This window comes from Amia ocellicauda, chromosome 1 (assembly GCF_036373705.1).
Source record: "Amia ocellicauda isolate fAmiCal2 chromosome 1, fAmiCal2.hap1, whole genome shotgun sequence".
NCBI lineage: Eukaryota > Metazoa > Chordata > Actinopteri > Amiiformes > Amiidae > Amia > Amia ocellicauda.
The window spans coordinates 40,412,925-40,437,473 of NC_089850.1; the positions used below are offsets into that span (position 1 = coordinate 40,412,925).

The following is a 24,549-nucleotide window of genomic DNA, read 5'->3' on the forward strand; positions in this document are numbered from 1 at the left end:
TTAAACTACCGCAATGTGAGAAGAGATGCAACTGACCAGAGGGACAGGCCCATTTGTTAGGGTCAGATCAGATGTGCCTCACTCACGGAGCCAAGAGGGACAGATGGAAATGCCAATGGCAGTGACACTGAGATCTAAAACAGTAAACAGTCACCCACACAATGGGCAAGGGGACCAGAGGAATCAGAGCAGCTCTCTAATATCTATACCAATTCACTGAAAACCTACAGCAACATCTTGTACTCTTAGCAAACACAATTTGGACACATCTTTTCTTTATAATACATATATACAAACACATTATTTATATATCATAGAAAGGGGAGGAACACAGAGGAAACAAGTATTGCTTTTGTAAGGTTGTATTTTGGGTTATCAAAATACTTAATAGTAGTTTAAATGCTTCATATTAAAGCTTTTGTGCTTGGTTTAGGAGAGTTAGTCACCTCATATGACCACTGGTCGTCAGTACAGTTCATTTCTAATTAAATTCAAAAGAGATGATAGTCAATTTTAGTTAGCCAAGCTCACCAGTTTCTGTGATTTCTACCATTACCTTGGATCATAAAAACATACAATGATTAGTAGAAATTTAGACCAAGCCTTTTCAGGCAGATAACGGTACACCAGAAAATAATTCTCTTTGTCATGGAAAATAGTTTTTTCAATATCTTAAAAACAAATTAAACAAACAACTTGATACCTCTTAAATTATTAATACAGTAACAATGTTAAAAAGTGAGAAACAAACCAAGAGATTAATAATGGTATGCCAACAGTCTGGAACATTTTAATAGGCAACACTGTTCTATATAGCAAGTATAGCTTTGTGAAGCTTCAAAAACTAGTCTTCAGAAGCCACCTTTCTGCTGTCTGGCATTCAGGGCTCCAACGCCCATTGTGAGATGCAGTGTAGAGGGGGATTGTGTTCTTCAGGTCTTGACCAATGCCTGACCAAGGAAGCCTTTCATCAGAGCGCCTTTCACCCAGTCGACAGCTGCCTTTCACAGAGCCGTTCAAGCTTCATGCAGACATGAGTGGTGAGATAATGCAAAAAGTGACTGAGCGGATAATGAGCTTTAGGGTACGTTTATAGGACATTTAGCAGTAGTGCAGAGTAAGCCCATATGCAAGAGCTGATCCCGTTTTCATTCACGTCACTCTCGTCTTCCTGCGTCCCAGTATTGCAGGGGTTTTCATGTTGAACATTACTCAAAAGTGTGTATGAATCCTTTGATCTCAAATGAGTTTGATTGAAATATTGTAGCTTGCTCACCCACCATACACAACAGGTATGGACTGTGGCACATGATGAGAACAGTTGCCTCAAGATGCAGATAATACATTCTGTGCAGCAGTTATACATTTCTCAATCTCTTAAAATGCATAAAATTCAAAAACACAGACACGTCGATGATGCTATAAACCCCTCCCCCCTCTGTTTTATTTGTTTAGATTTAATATTTTATAAATATACATGTTTGCAGTTAGTTTGAATTAGGAAATATTCTGAACAATAAAAACAAAAAACAAATGAAAGAACAGCAACTTGTGAATACAAAGCAAAGAAACATCTTTTACAGCATCCTTATAGAACCTCGACAGAACTGGACTACCTCTAGTTGGTATGCAGATGCACTCCACTACGAAACCGTTTGAGGGGGTAATCCAGCACTGCTGTCGTTGTCCTGAGGTCATCATCACAATCGTTATCTTATTTGGCTAAGGTCAGCATTCCAACACTGCCTACAAACATGTTACATCCATTAAAAACAAACTCGTTCTGTTCTGTAAACAAAACAACAAAAGCTAAAAACAAGTGCACATTAAAATGGGCACCATTCCCAAAACATTTGGATACACTGGAATCCTCTGAAGATATTGGCTTCATATGGTGCAGATGTTTCTGATTAAAGTATTTACAGGTACTTACAAAATAGTGGCTGTTTCCTCAAATATTAAAACTCGGTTTAGTTAGCTGAAGCTTTTGAGCAATTGCTGATTGTAGAGTCTGTTAAACAAGTTACCCTCTCTTTGGAATTCGGAGCAGGAACTGTTTTTTTTTTTTCCTTCCAAATATTGTACTAAATCTTACTACTAAATGTAACTCATGCTTAAACACTGCGTCAAAAAGCATATCCTTATAAGCCACCTAGCATACTTATCCAGTTCTACCCCCAACCCCCACAACATTTAACAACATTTTCAATTGGTCTTGGTCACAATACAACACTGAACATTTTGAGGATACCATACACACACAAAAAAAAAAAAAAAAAATCTTGGGAATGTCATAAGCTACTAGACCACATTTGAAACACTTGTTAAAAGTTAACATCTTAAAGATTTGTTGATCAAGGCTGATGGCCACCTAAAAGACTACAATTTCAATGAAAATCTTGGGAAATGTAGTAGAAAGTCTATCCCAATATAATGAAAAACAACCAAAAATTCTAAATACAAAAAGTTTTTTTTCACTTCACAATTTTTTTTTTTTTTTTTGGTCTATAAATTTAATTTGGGATTTTTTGCACATTGTTGTTACAGAAAGTACACTAGACAAATACAAAGCAGATGCATTGGCTCAATGGCATAGAAGGCTTCGCTCAGAGTTTAGTGTTTTCAGTTTAAGCCAAATTAATATCTCAAGGTAGCACACTATTCCCATTCACTCATTTTGTAAAGGAAAGGTTTAATTTAAGGAGAAAAAAAAAAAAAAACTAAACAAGCATTTATAGTGGTTTATGATTATCTTTTTGTCTGGTGTTGTAACAGCAAGTAGCAGCAGCAAGCAGAACATTTAATTTGGCATAGAAATGTTTTTTGTGATGCATATTTGTCTGCATCTAACTTCCTGTCTGTATTATTTGCTTCCAACAAACGTATGCAAAGAAAGTGGCTCGAATCGTTTTTCACTGATCCAGAACCCTGAAAGAAATGTCCTGCAAGACCCGCTCCAGTAGAACTGTAGGAGTAGATGTTCACTGTGTACACAGAGAGAGAAATATAACTGACTCCCTCAGATGGACATATACGAGCGAGCTACTCATTATTGCAATGACAGAGCTGTCAGTCTGGCTCTCAATTATGCAACTGACACAAGGTAGCTCTAAAGCCACAGTGACGCCGTGCTAACTTTGTGCAGCAACTCAACCAACTTTTCCCTAGTTTACGTTACATTGACTGATAGTTTACAAATAATCTTCTGCATTGAGTATCACAATGCCTATTTGGTACCCAAAATAATGAGTCTATGAAATCTGAGAGGGTACATTTAAAAAACATTTTTCCACTGCCATTATGGGCCGGACAGAAGGTACCAGGTATTGTACGTGTGAATCAGTCGCATTCAATCAAGAGGAAATGCTGCAGTGCTGACATCACCCAGATATAATCAACAGTGCTGTAAAATGCAAGGATAGAGATCTCATGTCTTAGATCCCACAACTGTGTGGTCCAACGTTCTGCTGTATTAAAAAAAATCTCAATTTGGTTCGGATCAAACACCTATGTTCACATTTTCTCAATTTAATTCTCCTTTCTAAACATTTTCAAGAAAGAAATAAAGTGCTATTAAAAAAAAAACACACACTAACTGAAAACACATACTGGCTCATTAACTTTTTTCAGGAAAGCAACACAACCATCAGCTTGTAAACTTGATTACCTTAGTCAGTGCGAGTCCACAGAAGTACTGGTATGGCAAGATGTCTTATTACATGGCACAGGAGCAAAGTGTATACTTGAGGACTTCTAGCAGTGTCCACGTGCTTCTATCGAGTACATGCACTTGAGACACGATTGCATCCACGAGCCACGCATCGGGGTAGCACTGTGACAAAACCGTGACCCAATAGACTACTACAATTTTCAAACTTTTTTTTTTTTTTTTAGAGAGACGAGCAATTCATTTTGGGAACAATTAATTTGCGTGCCACAGGGAAATGAACATCTGAGGAACAGCAGACTGTTTGGCTTTGAGAGTGGCACAGACGTTAGAAGAATCCCTTTTATTTTTTAGTTTTTTCCTTTCTCATTCAAAATAGCATGTTGGCAAACGTTTCCTCACATGACACGGACATTCCTAATCACACAGGCATCGGCATCGGTGAGCCAGATTGTAAACCTGTGGAAGAAGTCCTCTGTAGGCCTGGGATTCCTTGGCGTAGTTACTTCTCCGGTGTGTGGCTGGGTTTCTGGTCGTTTGAGAGCTGGCTAGACTCGGTTGTGTTGCTAGAGGAATGTGGCTGGATCACAATTGGGATGCTCTTTCCTGGAACAGAAACAGGTTCAGAGGGAGAAGCATCAGCGTTGAACAAGCACACGCCACCCACCCACTACAGTCTCACCTTTTTAGCTGTCATCAACCCTTAAGAACAACAAAACACTTTCATGCCAGACTATTGGTTGAGATTTGTGAAGCCAGTGCTGAGTCATATTAGCAGTATGTTGCCATGAAATCAACTCATGAAAGGTTTCTATTGTTCTGAATTTCACATTCAAGAACACAACTCCCCGCAACTGCAATCACTTTGGTAGTTCACCAAATACTATCTAATGCCTTTCACAAATGAAGATGCTTTCCAATCTGAATTCAGATACTCTAGAGGCAAATGTTTTTTGTTATTTACAGCCAACGTCACAAACTCAATTTGTAGAAGAGCGTCAACATTATCGGATTCAAAAAAGGGGATGATTTTCCACTATTCTGTAGTAGGGCTGCAACGATAAGTCGACTTATTCGACTAGTAAAATATGTCGAAATCTATTTCAGCCGTCGGATAGTCATTTAGCTATGTTGCCTCTAAGACGTTCTTATTAATATAATTGATCTTAGCCCTTTCGCCTAATATCCTTGGGCCCATATTCCTAGCTCTGTATGAGAACAACAGTTTAATTCCCAACAGCAGTAAGTGGCAGTATTGGATCACTTGGTTTGTCATCCACCTGTATGCGCCTCACTGGAAAAATGTCTGAACCTGCACGTCGCAGCCGCCACCGCACGGAACAAAACCCCGGCAAAAGCATCGAAACTGTGGGAGAATTTATAAGAGAGAGCGAATGATAACTGTACGGTGCTTTGTGGACTGTGTGAATCAGCTTTCCAAAAGAGCACATCCGACAAGCTTGAGCACTTGAAACAAAAGGCATGGTAAGTTTTTTCAACGTTGCTAGTAATAGGGCAACTGTGGTATTAATTATGACATTGAACTGACGAAAGTGTTGTATTTGCTGTAATAAATTTGCTGGTTTTCTCTGATGCTAACCTATGCAAAAGTCTATATCCAAAATTCCGACATTGAATATGACATACCTACACAATTCTACATCTGTCTTCAATTGTGGCACACGTAGACAATTTTCCAAAGGTACAGAATAACTTAAGTGACTTTTGAATACAAGCACACTAGAATTTCTTAGTTAAAATCCACCGATTTCTCGCCAATGCTTGTGCCACCGACAGTCGCAGCATTGAACAAATTAATTAATTTAAGCTGGGAAACTGAGGTTACATGTAAAATAATTTTAAAGTTATGCTGTAGACGTGGGATATTGCACATACGATGGAAGACACATGGATTATGTGCATGTTTCAAGCATGTCAAATTCTACGTATAATTTTAGATATAGACTTTTGAAACGTAGACTCTGGGCGCTATGGAGGACAACAGGACTGAGCATTTAACCACTTCAATACCATGATGTACGCACGCAAGTCACATGAAAACCCTCAGTACCATGTAGTTTCATGTCATTCCCAAAGCCAGTGATGAATGTGAATTAAAAGCCGGGGACGGCGATCATGCCATGTTTTTATGCAATCGCATGTTATTTAGAGCCTCCATGTACCTGTGCGAATCTGTGCCGTCTATTGCGGCAATCCATTTACCTTTTACAAGTATATAAATAGTTTTATTATAATTGCTAGTTTTATTATTAGTTGTACTTGTTTAGTTGTAGTTTTTATAAAGAGCTATACAGTGCTGTGGCGAGATGCGTTCAGAGAACAGTGCTGAATACAAGGCAATGAAGCAGCGTTTGCGGCAGACAGATCCATCACAATGCTGCACAGAGCCCTGTAGCACATCTGTAGCGCTGTCTTCCAAGCTTACTGTCTTGAACATTTCAATATATTGCACAGAACAAGACGCTGATGGCACAGGTTTTGAAAGATTGAGTTTTAGTTGATAATTACTGTTCACTGTTTATTATTACATCATTTCAGTTATTATTTTCATGCGTTCCAGTGTATTGTTTAATATTTTAATTTTAGTTTGTTTTTATTACAAAAGTTTAATCTTTATTATAAAGTATAATATTGGAAACAACAACAAAAAAATGCTTTTTCATTGTTCAAAAAACCTTGTACTCATCTCTTTATTGAACCTGGAGATGTAGTACACAGGAGCATACATGGGTATTGAAAAAACACAATTTGGTTATTTTCTTTGCATTTCATTCATCATATATTTCAGGTATTTAAATAATTATAATTATTTTCTAAATCTGGTACTTGGGAAGGGTTTTCATTTTTTCATCTGGAGATGAAGTGGTTAAGTGTAATGAAAAATGTCTAGTCCTCCTCAGGGCAATCAGAGGCCTGTATTTACAGAGTTCTGTGAACTCGAGAATAGGATGTCATGTTGGCACCAGGACCCCATAAGAATGCATTGATAAAACAATGTTTTTGTTGTGATTATTCGAATAATCGATTGTTTTATGTATGGAATAACCGATTATTATATTAAATCAATAGCTGCAGCCCTATTCTGTAGTATAAACGCTACTTCAGTACACACCAGTACTGAAAAACACAACCTACCTCCCATCCCCTGAAGCAGCTCATCCACAATGTTACTTGAGTCCTTGCCACAGAAAGCCACATGGAGCAAGAAGTGAAACGAAAGTGTCCTTAATCACACTTTTCTGAACTCCCACCCCTAACCCAAAACAGTCAAAATTACATTAAAAAACGTATATACCTTGTACTTTTCCCTAATGTGCCTGAAATCTATGTCAAAACACACATAACTAGGAGTCTTTGTAGAGTCTAATCTAGGCAGAGCCATTTCATTACAACCTCAATAAATAACCCAAAGAGGTCAGATTCACGTTTTAGTGGAGTAGAGATACATAAACCTGTTTGAATACATACAAATGTACAGTACTGTGCAAACATTTTAGGGAGGTGTGAAGAAATGCTGTAAAGTAAGAATGCTTTCAAAAATAGGCATGTTAATAGATTATATTTATCAATTAACTAAAGGCAAAGTGAGTGAACAGAAGAAAAATCTAAATCAAATCCATATTTGGTTGTGACCACCCTTTGCCTTCAAAACAGCATCAATTCTTCTACGTACACTTACACACAGTTTTTGAAGGAACTCGGCAGGTAGGTTGGCTCAAACATATTGGAGAATTAACCACAGTTCTTCTGTGGATTTAGGCAGCCTCAGTTGCTTCTCTCTGTTCATGTAATCCCAGACAGACTCGATGATGTTGAGATCAGGGCTCTGGGGGGGGCCATACCATCACTTCCAGGACTCCTTGTTCTTCTTTACACTGAACATAGTTCTTAATGACTGTCACTGTATGTTTGGGGTCGTTGTCATGCTGCAGAATAAATTTGGGGCCAATCAGATGCCTCCCTGATGGTATTGCATGATGGATAAGTATCTTCCTGTACTTCTCAGCATTGAGGAGACCATTCATTCTGACCAAATCCCCAACTCCACATGCAGAAATGCAGCCCCAAACTTGCAAGGAACCTCCACCATGCTTCACTGTTGCCTGCAGACACTCATTCGTGTACCGCTCTCCAGCCCTTCAGTGAACAAACTGCCTTCTGCTACAGCTAAATATTTCAAATTTTGACTCATCAGTCCAGAGCGCCTGCTGCCATTTTTCTGCACCCCAGTTCCTGTATTTTCATACATAGTCGAGTTGCTTGGCCTTGTTGCCACGTCAGAAGTATGGCTTTTTGGCTGCAAGTCTTCCAATGAAGGCCACTTCTGACCAGACTTCTCCGGACAGTAGATGGGTGTACCAGGGTCCCACTGTTTTCTGCCAATTCTGAGCCGATGGCACTGCTGGACATCTTCCGATTGCGAAGGGAAGTAAGCATGATGGGTCTTTCATCTGCTGCAGTAACTTTCCTTGGACAACCACTGCGTCTACGGTCCTCAACATTGCCCCCTTCCTTGTGCTTCATCAAAAGAGTTTGGACAGCAGATCTGGAAACCCCTGTCTGCCTTGAAATTTCTGCCTGGGAGAGACCTTGCTGATGCAGTATAACTACCTTGTGTCTTGTTGCTGTGCTCAGTCTTGCCACGGTGTATGACGTTTGACAGTAAACTTTCTTCAGCAGCCTCACCTTGTTAGCTGAGTTTGGCTGTTCCTCACCCAGTTTTATTCCTCCTACACAGCTGTTTCTGTTTCAGTTAATGATTGTGTTTCAACCTACATATTGAATTGATGATCATTAGCACCTGTTTGGTATAATTGTTTAATCAGACACCTGACTATACGTCTACAAAATCCCCGACTTTGTGCAAGTGTACCTAGAAGAACTGATGCTGTTAAGGCAAAGGGTGATCACACTAAATATGGATTTGATGTAGATTTTTCTTCTGTTCACTCACTTTATATTTAGTTAATTAATAAATATAATCTATTAACATCTATTTTTGAAAGCATTCTTACTTTACAGCATTCTTTCACAACTGCCTAAAACTTGCAAAGTACTGTATATTAACAGAAATAGACTATCACCAATTGTACCTCATATTTATTCAAATGGTGCACTTATTCATGACACCATAATTTTCAGACAAAAATGTAACAAAATGGCACATTCAATACATTGCTGCATGCAGAGGTTAGTGGACTGGCCACCGAATAAAGAACACACTTTGAAGTTGATGAAGGAGCCATTAGGCAGCACCTTGCATTAATGTAAAAAAGATGTAGGTTTAGTTTATGTTTAGGTAAAGCAAAAATAAGTTAATAACGACAAAATAAACAAACCAACCAACATAAAGCTCATGTCTGACAGCAAAATGGGTGAAATAAATTAGTCAAGCGCCTGCTCAGTCATGCAAGGGGCAGGTGTGTTAGATGGCAGAAGCGATGCCAGGCACAGGCTGCTGGAAATACATGGAAGGATGCTTACGAGTCATTTAGACTGCGGAAGAGTTTCACCTGAGTTTTCCGGGGCTGAGCTAGGAATAGGCTGCGCGATAATAATAGTGTCACCTGGTGGATGAGACAAAATGGCAGTTTGAACGCAGAGCAAGAGTCGATCTCTCACTGAAAGCCCTAAATTACCTGCCTACCTTCATACATTAGCCTACTTCTTGCACATCCGTTCGAAAAGGGACAGGATTCTGTTCTTGTCTGTGGTTCAATTTTGGTTTGAGCATTGCTGAGAACACATCTTGAAGCCATATCCAGATATCTATTTCTTCATGTCCCACCTCCAGAGCATATAAACTGGCTAACAAGATTAGAAAGGGAAACTTTAAACTGATTCAGATCTGATAGGTAATGAGGCAGTGACACAGCGGGACTGTGGGTTGTCTGCCTCTGGCCTTTCCTATACCCAATGCCCCCCACAGATACAGCTCCTGCCCTGGTAGCTGAGCAGCAATCAGGGGGGAAAAATTGCTTTTTTTTCTGGGATAGTTAAAGAGATGCAGTCTACATTGCCCAGGGCCTTACTGAGATTTTGGTTAAAGAATCAGAGGTGCACAAGGTCCACTTGGGCCATTAAGAGCATTTTCTTTTTAATAGCTGCTACTTTTCTTAAACACAGACCAATGTTCTTCCCTGCTGTTGTGCAAACAACCTGAATGAGTCAAACACTGACTCACCCCCCTTTCACCTATCTATTTATATCGCCAAGCCAGGAACGCTGCTATCTGGAACAAGATAGTTTTGGAAGAGTGACTAAGCGATGGGTTAGCAGAACTAACACCCCTTACTTCATCTGACTGTCTTCCAGAGGGCAGGAAATAGCCTCCCTGCTGTTTTTGGGTTGGTGGTACCCCATGCTAAGATTTCTTCAGCAAATTTAATTTTAACTTCTATTAATTCACTCTTTGGATAATTCAACTGGCATGACAGTCACGTGCTGTACTTAAATGCAAGGTTAGATGTCCCTCCCCCCCTTGTTTGTTTGACTTCAAAACAGACATTAGTATGGACAATAATATGTGGCATGCAGAATGGCAGGCTTTGTGACTTCTGGTGTGATGAGTGACATACTAAATCAAATATTAATGGAATGACTTCCTGCTACAGGCCTTTAAGAGCCCGAGCCCTGAGGTTGTGTGGTTTGCTTTACTTCAGTAATACAATACCACCCTGTTCTGACAAGACAGGAAAACACTGCGTCTGCCTTTGTGAGGAGATCAATCTGGTTAATGTAGAGGTTTACAATGGATTCAATGTTAAAATGCATAACACTGCAATTCATGTCAAGACAATTGTGGAAAATACCTTTTAAGAGTTTATTACATAGAACTTGTCGATAATATCTGCCTCTGGTACTGAATTACAAAATAAACGCCTTGTACAACTGATGGGATGGAAACAGGATCATGTTGAATAAAACGCTGTTTAAATGCGATGCATATGTATTTATGGTTTGCAGTCAAATAGCGATTTTATTAAGCTTCTGCTCTGAAACACAGAATGAGATCAATAAATGTTTCCCAATGTTTTGTATTGGTCTAGCTTCAATTTTTGGGTGGGGCTGGGTTTGTTGCTATGGCTTAAAATGATGTGGGTAACCAATGGATGTAATTCAATTGACTGTGCATGTCATTTTACATGAGTTGTGTGAGAAAATCACTGATGGTTAGCAAATGCTTTGTGACATCAATTAACTAATAAAGAGCTTTAGTGTCATGAACTATAATGATGTGGAAAACGGTTACCACAATGCGGCAGACTCCATCAGTACCACATTGTGATGTAACTTTCCCACAACAGCACCGCCTGATTTTAGGCCTAAATTTTCCGTTTCAGCACCTATTTGAAGAAATTGAAACCTACTATCCGGACTACAAAAATAGATTAAATTAAAAACAAAACAACTCTGCTTACAAAATACAAGTTATTTATATACAAACATACATTAGCACCACAGACTCACCTGCTTCTTGCTCAGCTCTGATCTGGGCCTCGAGATCCTCAGGGTCCACATACTGATAGTTCTCATCCTCCTCGGCAGGCTTGCACTTCCCACAGCAGAAACAGCAACAGCAGCAGCAACAGCAGCAGGTGAAGATGCCACAACAAACCGCCAGGGCCTGAATCATGACCACAAGACAAGAACAGTCAGCACTCATTGGGGTGAACCACAGGATACTCAAGCCTCACACCATCCACTCATTGCTGTATCTCAGTACAGAGATCAGAGTGTTCCACAGGGGAGACCCGACAGCATCCTATCATGGATTCATCTTCAGGACTTTGACTAGAAGCACCTTAAACTGGCCATGGAACAGCTCTCATCACTCAGGGTTTTGGTTTAAAGCGAATCATGAAAGAGGCGTGTCTTAGTCCCGTATCTATTAATGCAAGCCAGCTCTCCCTTGTGCTTTACCGGTAGCTCTAAAAGTGGATGGGGCCAGTCCTGCTGTCCTTTCCCTGCATTATTTTCCAATTGCTTTGGAGATCAAAGCAGGCCTCTTGACATTTCAGAGAAGGACAACCATTTCTAACTGTGTCCTCTACTTCATTCACCCTATTGTCTTTTCATCTTTATGATTAAAGGTGACTTTTGCAGATCACAATTTTCAGACTAAATTACCACTTCACCTAAGAGAGCTGTACTTTGTTTCCAACAACGGAGCACAAGAAAGAAAATGTGTAATAGCAGATGTGTATAAACAGCATCTGTGTGTCATATATGAAAAGATTGGGGTGGGGGGCTCTGAATTCTAGTCCGGGATTGTTGAGCAGTTCCAGCCCATTCAAAAGCTGCAGATACTTGTAATTGTATAACAATTATACTTTTATGCATCCCTGTAAATGTTTGCCCACAGCAACACCACTTCAAGAGGCTGGCATTCCACCAGTAACTATGAAATCCAGCCCTTGGAGAATCATGTTATAAAGTGATATGAAATAAAAAAGTCACATTGTTCCGTCTCCACAATAAAACTGGATATGAATATTCTTGTAAAATGTCTCTTTATAAGGAATAAATGCTTTTCTAGATTGAAAATATCAAATATATTCATAAGTATTTGCACTGTATTAAGAGAAGTATGAAAGCAATGGTTATCACATTGTATATCCAACTATCACCACAAGAGGGCGATGTACAAGCTCCAATTTAATCTGAAAGGACAGATTAATTACAGGAAAAACTGTCCCAGGCAAAAAGCCTAAAGTAAATAAATGACAATGTTGAACATGAAAAACAGAAACAGCCCAAGGAGGATTTTTTGATCTGTATTATAGGACAGGTTCTGAAAAATAATAGACAACCACAGATAACCACTACACCTAACAGAAATTGTTGAAAGAGATAACAGGCTGTGTGTACCCCCTCAATAATACTTGGGATGCTACCGAGTGCATTGATGTTAAAAGGGTGTTCTAAAGTTAGAAAATTAAAGAAATAATAGTACATCCCCCCCCCAAAAAAAAGGCAAAAACTGTCCTGGTGCTTTTCACAGGCAGAGTAGGGAGTGCAGTAGTGGTTAGGGCTCTGGACTCGCAACTGCAGGTTCAAATCCTGGGTGGGGCAGTGCTGTTGTACCCTCCAGTAAAATGCCCAGCTGTATAAATGGGTACAAATGTAAGTCGCCCTGGATAAGAGCATCTGCTAAATGACGAATAATGTAATGTGTAAGTCCCGTCATCTCTGAAGCCGGCTCTGCGTATTTGCATGCCTCGGCTCACTTTTAGCTGAAACCTACATCACTGTGCACAGACCAGCTTAGGTTAACCTTCTCTAAAGAGCTTAGCTCGGGAGGGCATCCGAGTTTCCATCACGTTCATTGACTAGCACTTAATCTTCTTCACGAGCGCTGGAAGATGGCCAACGACGTTCGAACAAAAAGTGCAAGTAGAGCCGGGAGAGACAGGTATCATGGCTGAGAGAAAAGTGAGCAAAAGCCTTCAGGGCTAACGTGGATTGGTCATGTTTCCCCATTTGAAGATCAATGTCCCTGATGCTATACAAGCTCTCAATAAAGGCTCTCAATTTATCAGACGTGGGAAACTCCACACGTAATCAGTTTGAAGTATAGAGACTTATCCTCATTTAATTATTTTTTTATGAGGCATAAGTAAGGCAATAAGTTACTTGGACCATTTCATGACACACACTGATTCATGCCTACCTTAAACCACCACTTGGACATCAAGAAGTAATATTTAACACTCTCCTCTCCAAACTGCTCAGACACATACAGTCCCATAGAACCATACTCGTCATAGATCTTCCTCTTGTTCTCGTCATTGAGAATCGAGTTGGCATTGTTGATTTCCTTAAACTTATCCGCTGCTTCTGGGTTATCAGGATTCTTGTCAGGATGATACTTCAGTGCCAGTTTCCTATGAAATGATAGTCCGGAGGCACATTAATGACATGGCAATAAGTAACATCAGTAGACATGTAATACATATGTAAATTATTTTGGGGGTTTTACACAACTGTCAAAGATACAGTTTGGTAGAAGTTAAAACGGCACACATCCATCATAGGAAGCTTGTCTGAAGGCCTCGGCCATTTTGAAATGAATACTTTCAGTTGTACTAGGATCCCACGCCTGCAAAAGTAGATAATGGGACAATGTTCATTACCTATAAGATTTCTTAATGTCTTCCGCCGATGCCCCTTTCTCCAGTCCTAGTGTCCTGTACAAACTCTCTCCCGCCGTGGACATCTTTCGTTGATGTCTGTTTTGTTCTGCCATGATTTAATTCTGCAAATAGAAGAAGAACAGAAGGGAACTTGGTAAGTGTATTCCAGATAAAACCCCACCAAACTGTGAAGTCTATACAGAAAACCCTCTCCATGTTTAATTACAACTCGGAGTACTATGTCAACTAAAGTATATACAAAAAAAAAAAAAAAAAGCTGGAGACAATGTTGAGGGTGTTTAATTTGTGGAGTGCACCCATGAACTGTACACTTGAGTTATTTGTTAAAGGATCAACTGCACTCTTGTATAATAAGTCATGACAAAGATGCAAAGGGTGTAACAACCTAATGCAAGTGAAAAAGGAATCACTTCATACAATTTAAGTTTAGTAAAGTATTCTGTTTTAGTCATTTAGAATTTAGTTGGAAGCAATCTGCATTACTTAGCATTCAAAATAAACATTTGTGTATAAGCATTACAGCAAGTTCTGATCAGCAGATGGCATCACAAAATTTCCCAAAATTCAGCTGGTCAAAATTGAGATGCGGTAAAATTTTAATATGCAAAACAATCAATGGCATTCTGATTGTTTTTTTAATTGTTTGTTGACATATCAGGGCAATCACTGTTTCTAAGTAGTTTCCATGTTCTATGCGGTCTTGTCATTCCACTTGTGGCTGATTTAATATATTTTCTTTGACTTTCAGTATGATTCTCCAAGGTACCTGTATTTGAGTGTTAGCCTGCTAATTATTTAACCAAAAGCAGACCAGCGTTCCCCCTACCAAGCATACTAGCCACACCCCCTAAAGACCATTTGGCAGCAGTCACCTTTCCCACAGATAACGTACACTCTAAATTAATTGACTAACAAACTCCTTTCAGTGCATTTACTTTAGTTCACCATTTCTACAACGTACAGCAGAATATGCCGATTGTTTTCTGAAAGTGGGTCATTTTAATGAGACTTACACTACCAGTCAAAAGTTTTAGAACACCTCCAAATAAACATCTGGAGATAAAGAAATCATGGAATCGTTTGGTTTAACAAAATGTAGCCCCTTAAGCTGACAAACCCCTCTAGTACCCTTAAAAGTGCACCAAATCCATGTGCTTTTCTTCTCTGTGCTTCTCTGCACACATCCCATGTGTACTGTTGTGTTGTGTGCCAAGTGTTTGGTATCCCATGAAAGTGGAGACTCAGCTTCATAAGGATATGAGGTTTTTATACCCCTCCACATTCTGAAATGGGGGGTAGGGGGATACATGGTCTGAGTAGGAACACAAAATCTCTGAAAACATTGACAATTATGACATATTCTGGAACCAGTTGACTGATCAAAACAAGACCATCCATGTTTTGGTAGAAGCAACACACACCCGTAGAGAGCTCAAAATGCCAAGATGGAAAACTCTGTTTACAGTGTACTAATACACAATGATTTTACATAATTGGATCTAAACTTCTATGCGTTTCATAGAACATCAAATAACTGGATTAATTGTTAGGTTGTTCTGAACAAAACCAGCCTATTTGCAAAGCAATCTGATGGAAACTGAGTTATCTGTGACCGTCTGAATGAGACGAAACTGTAAAATCGGATGTGTTTGAGAATGAAACATGCTGGTAGCCAAGAGAATAAGCTTTCAAATGATGTGCACATTTGAGGAATACAGTGTAAACTTTTATGCACAGGAGCTGTGCGTAACACTGCCAAAAAAATGCTTAAGAGGGTGTAGTAACACAGTATACAGTAACTCTAAAATGTATAATATTTTTCAGTTTTTGGTAATCTAAAATTTTGTTTTTAAACTCTGGCAGTTTACTGTTTACCTTTGTACCACTTCAGGTTATTCACTGCCTAAATTTCAATAACAACTGTAAAAATGGGGGTGTTCTAAAACTTTTGACCGGTAGTGTATTTTCTAGTTCTCAAACCCTACCAAAGGGATGTTCCCTCCAGGGCAATGAATCATTTTTGATCGTGTAAGAATGCGGCAGGTGCCCATTCTGTGATATCCACTGTAAATCGGATTCAATTTTAAATAGAAGGAAAAGGGACAGTCTGATACACCATCTGCTCCAGAACAGCTTCACCTGATGAAAACACAAGCATGTAAAGAGATTTTCAAAGATACAACTGTGAGAGTAACCACTTTAAAAAACAAACAAACAAACAAAAAAAACAATGACTTAAGCCTGAAAATGAGGAAGTGTAAAACTCACAAGAAAAAGAGCAATGGTGCATATGAACCGTACAGATACACAGTATGGAGTTCTCAAAAACAGCTTAAAAAATATGAAATAACTAAATGTGTATTTAAATATAATGCATGTATGGATATATTTAGGAATATACCATACCAAAGCATGTAACGTTGACATTTTAGAATTTAGTTTTTTCTATGACCATTTCCATTTATAGAAGTATTTTGCAAAAGTATAGAACAGTCAATACCCTGGAATTGCACAGTTTTTAAGTGAAATTGAGCTTTAATCTTATTCCAGACTGCTATAATGAGCATGCAGTAAACATCTACCCACAAGATCAGTCTGGACTCCTACTCTGGTACTCAATCAGTTTCACATCAGTATAAAGCCTCATCTGTACCCATCAGCACTGCAGACTTCAAGTTAAAAAGCTCAGAAGACACTAGTTTCAATCACTTATGTTAAATATTACTGTAAATGGATAAGAAAGAATAGGTTGCAAGGAAAAAGGAAAGTCTAACTCATATATATATATATATATATATATATATATATATATATATATATATACACACACTCACCTAAAGGATTATTAGGAACACCATACTAATACTGTGTTTGACCCCCTTTCGCCTTCAGAACTGCCTTAATTCTACGTGGCATTGATTCAACAAGGTGCTGAAAGCATTCTTTAGAAATGTTGGCCCATATTGATAGGATAGCATCTTGCAGTTGATGGAGATTTGTGGGATGCACATCCAGGGCACGAAGCTCCCGTTCCACCACATCCCAAAGATGCTCTATTGGGTTGAGATCTGGTGACTGTGGGGGCCAGTTTAGTACAGTTAACTCATTGTCATGTTCAAGAAACCAATTTGAAATGATTCGACCTTTGTGACATGGTGCATTATCCTGCTGGAAGTAGCCATCAGAGGATGGGTACATGGTGGTCATAAAGGGATGGACATGGTCAGAAACAATGCTCAGGTAGGCCGTGGCATTTAAACCATGCCCAATTGGCACTAAGGGGCCTAAAGTGTGCCAAGAAAACATCCCCCACACCATTACACCACCACCACCAGCCTGCACAGTGGTAACAAGCCATGATGGATCCATGTTCTCATTCTGTTTACGCCAAATTCTGACTCTACCATCTGAATGTCACAACAGAAATCGAGACTCATCAGACCAGGCAACATTTTTCCAGTCTTCAACTGTCCAATTTTGGTGAGCTTGTGCAAATTGTAGCCTCTTTTTCCTATTTGTAGTGGAGATGAGTGGTACCCGGTGGGGTCTTCTGTTGTTGTAGCCCATCCGCCTCAAGGTTGTACGTGTTGTGGCTTCACAAATGCTTTGCTGCATACCTCGGTTGTAACGAGTGGTTATTTCAGTCAAAGTTGCTCTTCTATCAGCTTGAATCAGTCGGCCCATTCTCCTCTGACCTCTAGCATCAACAAGGCATTTTCGCCCACAGGACTGCCGCATACTGGATGTTTTTCCCTTTCCACACCATTCTTTGTAAACCCTAGAAATGGTTGTGCGTGAAAATCCCAGTAACTGAGCAGATTGTGAAATACTCAGACCGGGCCGTCTGGCACCAACAACCATGCCACGCTCAAAATTGCTTAAATCACCTTTCTTTCCCATTCGGACATTCAGTTTGGAGTTCAGGAGATTGTCTTGACCAGGACCACACCCCTAAATGCATTGAAGCAACTGCCATGTGATTGGTTGGTTAGATAATTGCATTAATGAGAAATTGAACAGGTGTTCCTAATAATCCTTTAGGTGAGTGTATATATATATATATATATATATATATATATATATCCATGTGTATCACGAGAAGTAAAAGCACATGCATTGTTCTATCAAATAAAAGAGGACTGCAATGCACACAAACATATGCTCTGCCCAAGCTAACTAGGCTATACATCAGAAACCCAAAATGTAGAAGTAAATATTCTGTACATTAAGGTAGTATATTATATATTTTTTTCAATTTCCACATCTGTCGGAAAAATAAATAAATCTAAATGACCTCCAAATGGATTGAAATACCAAGGCCATGCAGATATACATTTTAAACTGTCCATATGGCCTGGGCTTTTTGGTGCTTGAAAGATGGTGCCAAGATATCTATAACACAGACCTAGGAGTCTATGTGGACTCCTCACTTTCCCCATCCAAACAAAGTGGGGAAGCAATAAAAAATGCGAACAAAATGCTAGGGTATATTGTCAAAAGTGTAGAATTTAAAACATGGGAACTGATGTTAAGACTGTATAATGCGTTAGTTAGACCTCATCTGGAATACTGTGTACAGTTCTGGGCTCCATACTTCAAGAAAGATATCGCTGCTCTAGAGGCAGTTCAGAGGAGAGCAACCAGACTTATTCCAGGTCTGAAGGGAATGTCCTACTGAGAGACTGAGGGAACTGAACCTTGTCAACCTGGAACAGGTGGAGACTATGTGGGGACTTGATTCAAGTCTTCAAAATCATGAAAGGCTTCGATCACATCAAACGAGAGGAGCTTTTCCAGATCAGCAGGGACACATGGAACAGGGGACACAAATGGAGATTGGGCTTCATGAAAACAAGGAGACACTTCTTCATACAGAGAGTCGTCACAATCTGGAACAAACTCCCCAGCAATGTGGTTGAAGCCGACAATTTGGAAACATTAAAAAAATCCTCGGATCACTGAACTATTAATGGACACCAAACGAGCAGGATGGGTCAAATGGCCTCCACTCGTTTGTAAACTTTTTGTTCTTATAAAAGAATGATTTAGTTAATTAAACTTAAATAATTCCACCACTCTTGCAAAAGACATGAATGCAGTCTGACACTTCTACTCAACACAACATTTTAAACCCATTAGAAACATTACAAACTATGTCTAGACAGGGTTGATTTCAGAAAATTAATTAAGAATATAATTTTGGTGTAAAGCTAATTAATAGTTCAACCTGTATTTAGACATTACTATAATAAATACTTTTTGCTACATAAATTAGATATTGAGGTGCAGAATTGCCACACAAAAAATATTTGTATACCGGAAGTGGTAGTCATAGTAAGACTCAGATTTATTTTTTTCCTTGTTTTATTTAAGAAAATACCAATTTGATCAGTGATGTCAAATTCACAGAGACGGAGGTGTTAGTGCAGTTATGGTTATACCTTGCATGGTGGGTACATTGTACTTATCCTTGGGTCAATTGCTCTGCTCTTGTGATTACAAAAGGAATCCTTTGAGCTTCAGGGGGGGCTCTCACAAGTATACCAGATATGGAGGGTAAAGGACTGCATTGTTAATTCCCAGATTAAAGAAAACATGAATTTCAACAGACGGAAAGGAATACACAAAACTGCATACAACATGACTGGGGGAGGGGTAAACCATAAAAAGGAAAACAAAAAAACAAAAAACTATAAAGGCTAGGGGAAAACATCCTGTTATAGACAATGGGTTGCTTTGAACCATGGCAAGTACTGCGTTACCACAGCAGTTACAGAATACACTTTTAATGCAGCATTTCCATTAGGGGAAGTGACCCAATTAAGCCCACGTACCATATAAGCCCACAATTGCTCTTTTATTTTGAAATAGAAAAAAGAAAATATAGAGTTCATGAGTTTCAGGAGCGAGCGCGGGACACTGTCAGAATGATGGTCACACAGATAGATGCAGCAGAACAACAAAAATTGAGAAACTGTTGATGACCATAGTAAATAAAAAAATGTAGATGTTTCTTCAGATAAAACAATATTTAATGTTCTATCAATTATTATAATCTACAAATGTAATGGTTTTTGTCATATGGGCTTTCAAGGAACAGCGCCCTTGAAAAGCCTATTAGCACATGGCTTGAAAGCAGAATTATTTAATTTGTTCTACCAACAATAATAAACATTTTATTTATTATAAAGATATTAAATGTTTACATTAACTAATTTCCCATGGACCACTGTTGTTCGTAATAAGCCCATTAAGCACAGAACCCATTGTACCTCATATTATAAAAGCCTTGAATTAATATTACTCATAATATATCCTTTTCATTAATGAAATTAACTACTAACATTATTTTCATTATGGGGACAAAATGTGTAGGCAGAGAAAATTATAGGGACTGCAATAACATGATGGAAGCTTGCGGAGAATTGTATGTGGATCACGGATGGACAGAGAAGAATACATTTACAGTACAGTATTTTGAAAAGCTGTTTTTGCCAAAGATCTCTGACATGGGACTGCCAAGAGTTTAAAATTTTGACAGTCATGCCTCAGATATTTCCCTGGCACTTGCAACCAAAATCAGAGAAAATGGGGTTGTGTTTCTCCGGCTCCCTTCTCACCTCACCCACATCCTCCAGCCACTGGACAAGACAGTGTTTGGTGAAGTCAAAAGTAGGGATGCACCAATATGAAAATTCTGGGCCGAATCGGCCATACCAATACTAATACTAATATTTTCCTAGTATTTATTGACCTATAGGATGAGAGCAGGTTGGGGGGGAACTGCATTGCATTTCATGCGCGTCATTCATATTTTCTTAAAGGTACAAATGTTGAACAAATCAGCTGCTTAGTTAGATGCAATAAAAGCAGCACCATCAGACAAATATCAGTCAGAAATATCAACCATTTTAAAGCAACTGGCCAATAGCCGATACAGTAATGTTTTGCCATTTCAGCCAGATAATGATTGGTGGCCGATCGATCGGTTCATGCCTTGTCAAAAGGTAATGGAGAAAAGAACTGTGCTGCCATTCCCGTGTTAGCAGGGACATAATTTGAAAGGAGGAATTCCCTGTAAAACTAGATGTGCTTTCCATGGCTCTCAAGCCAGAGAACATCATCGGTGGCTTTGAGAGCACTGGAATATTCCATGTGAGCCAGAGCCGGATGGACAGACAAGTGTCCACAAATCAGGCTCCTTTTTCTGAAGCACCTGTGCAGGCTTCCACAGCTCCAACAGCCCCGGCCCAACCCCAACAGCCAGCACACCAGCAGAGCAAACTGCCTCTACAAGTGCAACAATTCCATGTGATGGAAATTTTAATTGGTTAGGTTGGTTATTTGAGGTCTGAATTTAATAATCTATAAAATATTAAGTGCATAATCAATACAATTTGAAGAATGTACTGTTAAAACTCTCATGGACTTATTTGGGACACATGTGGGCTTAAAGGGTACATATGTACCTTATAAGCCCACTTCAGATTTTACACTTTTGCAATTACATAAGTTAATTTAGTAAATGTATGACAACATATACTACAAGTGTTTAGATGAGATTAATCCTTCATTTAATACCCACTTTATTGGGAAGAAATTCACATATCTATAGCAAAACATGTAAAACTTAGATTTTGGTGGGATTAATTGGGTGACTTCCCCTATATTTTTTTATGGAAGCACTCCGTAGCACCTTGCCTACATTTAATTAAAGTGTGTATTTCTACATTTTTATAGGATTGCTTCAATCAGCCCTCAATGAGAGATAGAGCTTTAACACTATGTTAGTTTCTTAATGAGACTGAGTCATACAGTAGTATATATATAGAGAATATAATAGTCCAACACTTTCTACAGATGGTGGGTAATATTATAATGCGTCATAATTCGACATGCAAACCACACCACCCCACCACAAGAAAAGGGGGTCAAACAAAAAAACAGACAAATAGCTTAATTTCAAAAGGAATGCACTAACATTTACCAAGTACTAGACACAAACTGAGAGAAGGAACGATTCTGATGACTTGGCAAAAGAGGTCAGCAAGTGTTTGTGCTGGCTCAGGAAAAGTGCTGTGTATGGGAGAGCAAGACCCACAGTTGCCTGACTGATACACAGCAGTCTCAATAATGACTTGTTTATGTCACTAGCCGCAAACAGCATCTGATCTGACAATCAGTGCAAAACAGCCGAAAAACAGAGCCTCAAACTTTGCCCACCTTTCGTTTTATTTTACAGATAAAGGGGTAGAAGAAAGATTCCACTTTAGCAGTGCAATCACAAATGCATACCAGCTGTAAAGCATGGTTTTGTTGAATCTGAATTTGAAGGTGCATCAGTTCCACACACAAAAAAAATGTATTATGAATTGCTTCTATCAGTATCAACCCGCATGCTAATGAACCGGTTTCCTCTTTGGACATCACATGCTAGGTGATTGTGGTTTAATGGTGAAATAAATTGAGCACAGTGCCAGTGTTGTGAGCACGATGAGGATTCCCATTCCTGCTCATGTTGTACTCTTCCTTCAAGGGAAAGTGTCCTTACAGTCAGTCTACCACATGAATTTGGTAAGAATTTGTTGATTCGCACATCTTGTGCAAGTCTATAGGTAATGCTGAAACCAGTTTCTACAAGCCTTGGTTTACTCCCTTAGTTGTACCTTCTGTGCACTTCAGTATTGTGAAACAGTGTAAGTACATAGTTGAGAGGGGAAATGCCTAATTAAATTACAAAGGCAAATTCTACTAACGTGTTTTCTGTTCTGTAAAGACTTCCTTCAGAATCCAGCTTAACAGTTAATAGTGTTGAAACGAGAGAAAAATAAAATACATTGTTCCAGAGTTTCTGAAAGTTGTCAAATCATCGTAGTAATTGATTTAAATATCCATGTGGACTTTCAGACACCCTTACGTATCGTGTCCTTGTAGTTACATAATCTCTTAAACTTTGCGATCCGCGTCACAGAAACTTTGCCCATTTTATTTTTGAATAGGAGCAATACATGTTTAGGACATCATTGAGAAAAAGTTACGTATTGAGTTTTCCTGAGGTGAACATAAAACTATTAAATCAGTTTTCAACAAAAAGGCAACATTTAGTAATGTGTTATTTGATGTACAAAGCCATCAAGGCTTGCTCAGTGTTATCATTCCACAGCAGCAGAAAATAAACTACGCCTAAATTGCCGACGATGCCTTTACCGACTAAACCACCTTATATCAACAAGTCTATTGAATAAATATTATATGTTGTTACCGGGTAACTATAAGTATTTCACAACTAGTAAAACAGATCAAAGAGATCCCCTAATTAATGAAGTCTTTATGTACTGAAAACACCGGCAGAGTTGCTACAACAAGCCGCTATCAACACTCAAAGACCCAGCAGCACGGAAGGCCGCTGTTAAGTCCCCACATGCCGCGTAACTCCACAGTGCGGTCCCCTCAGACTGAAGGCGAGTCTCCCACACGAGTCTGAGTTCTCGCCGTGGCCTCCACGCTGTCTTTGACCGATTCACAGCGACCGGTACAGCCTCGTTACAGTCTAAAACACCGCTTCTGCGTTGAACTCCTCGCCTCTTCACATCAGCCAGCACTTACCTAGTGCAAATGTGAGGCGATTGACACTGTTGCAGGATCATAGAGGCTCCACTTCGATAACCACGATTGCCAGGTCCTGCGTGAACGCCTTGTTTATTGTGTCAGGTGTCAATCGCGAAAGCCGCAGCCCTGCCGCCACTGCCGAGTCCACAAGAGCAAGCCCGGGCCCGACTCCAGGAAGCGGAAGAGCATAGACAGGCCGCTTCCGGCGCGACACACGCTGCGGGCATGCGCATTAGAGTGCAGCGCAGTGCTGTGAGAATGGCGAGATTCGGCACGCCAGTATGGCCTCAGTGACGCAAAGCGAAAGGAGTGGGTTGTACATGCATGTAATAATTCTGAGGAATTATTACATCGGACACAGCATGTTGCTTATTTTTTTGTAAGTGATATCACCCAGAAAAGACTGATTAATAACCCGTATTTTGTTTTAAAGTCATTCTCAAATCAGACTGGGTCTACACGACTGGGTATACACGATTATTATAAAAAATAAAATACATATGCAGATTTTTGTGGACGCGTTTAAATGAAGTTATTTTCATATTTTATTTGGTTATTCATGCAGACATTATATGACGATTTACAAACTACTGCTAAATGCATTTCAATGGGAAGTATTAGAACAAAGGAATGTTTAGCCCACTCTGGGCTTTTCACATTTTTGCAGTGTACAGTGAAAATGATTACCATATTCCCAGCATTACAATGTATTGCCTTTTTCATTCGTAATGGTATAGCAGTAGGTGATTCTTAAATTAACAGACACTGAGGTTATGCAGACAGATGTGTACCTGAATCTCTGAAGGACATGACTTAATCCTCTGGGTCACAGACTACTTACTCATAAGAACTTGCCAGTTCAAGCATGCCTGTCACTTCATTATTTAATATCTCCTGATCATATTAACAACCAAGGTTGCCAATGTAAAACACTTTTCAGTATGCATGAAGGGCAAGCTTTTAAGTGTTAAACACAAAGTGGGCTGCACATGCTTTATGCCCAGATCACCAGTGTGACCTGATAAGAAAATGTAAAATGGAATTGCATAGTTTACAATGGTTTTCATTGCAGAAAATATGCATGTATAGAAAAAT

General features: G+C 39.2%; 1 protein-coding gene across 5 annotated transcripts; it reads right to left on the reverse strand.

Annotated features, from left to right (window-relative positions):
- Positions 1-1,414: 1,414 nt before the first annotated feature.
- dnajc5ga (DnaJ (Hsp40) homolog, subfamily C, member 5 gamma a) lies at positions 1,415-23,643 on the reverse strand. 5 transcript variants are annotated; one of them, XM_066704797.1, is made up of 7 exons: positions 23,452-23,642; positions 13,825-13,946; positions 13,362-13,575; positions 11,159-11,315; positions 9,202-9,255; positions 6,824-6,866; positions 1,415-4,273 (listed from the first exon to the last, which is right to left on the reverse strand). In XM_066704797.1, exons 2-6 carry the CDS (start codon positions 13,935-13,937, stop codon positions 6,856-6,858), a joined length of 549 nt encoding a protein of 182 aa, XP_066560894.1. In that variant the 5' UTR covers positions 13,938-13,946; positions 23,452-23,642; the 3' UTR covers positions 1,415-4,273; positions 6,824-6,855. The 5 variants fall into 5 exon arrangements, with proteins under 5 accessions (XP_066560894.1, XP_066560885.1, XP_066560860.1 ...); XM_066704788.1 differs by having other exon boundaries at positions 9,173-9,255; XM_066704763.1 differs by lacking the exon at positions 6,824-6,866 and having other exon boundaries at positions 23,452-23,643.
- Positions 23,644-24,549: the final 906 nt, after the last annotated feature.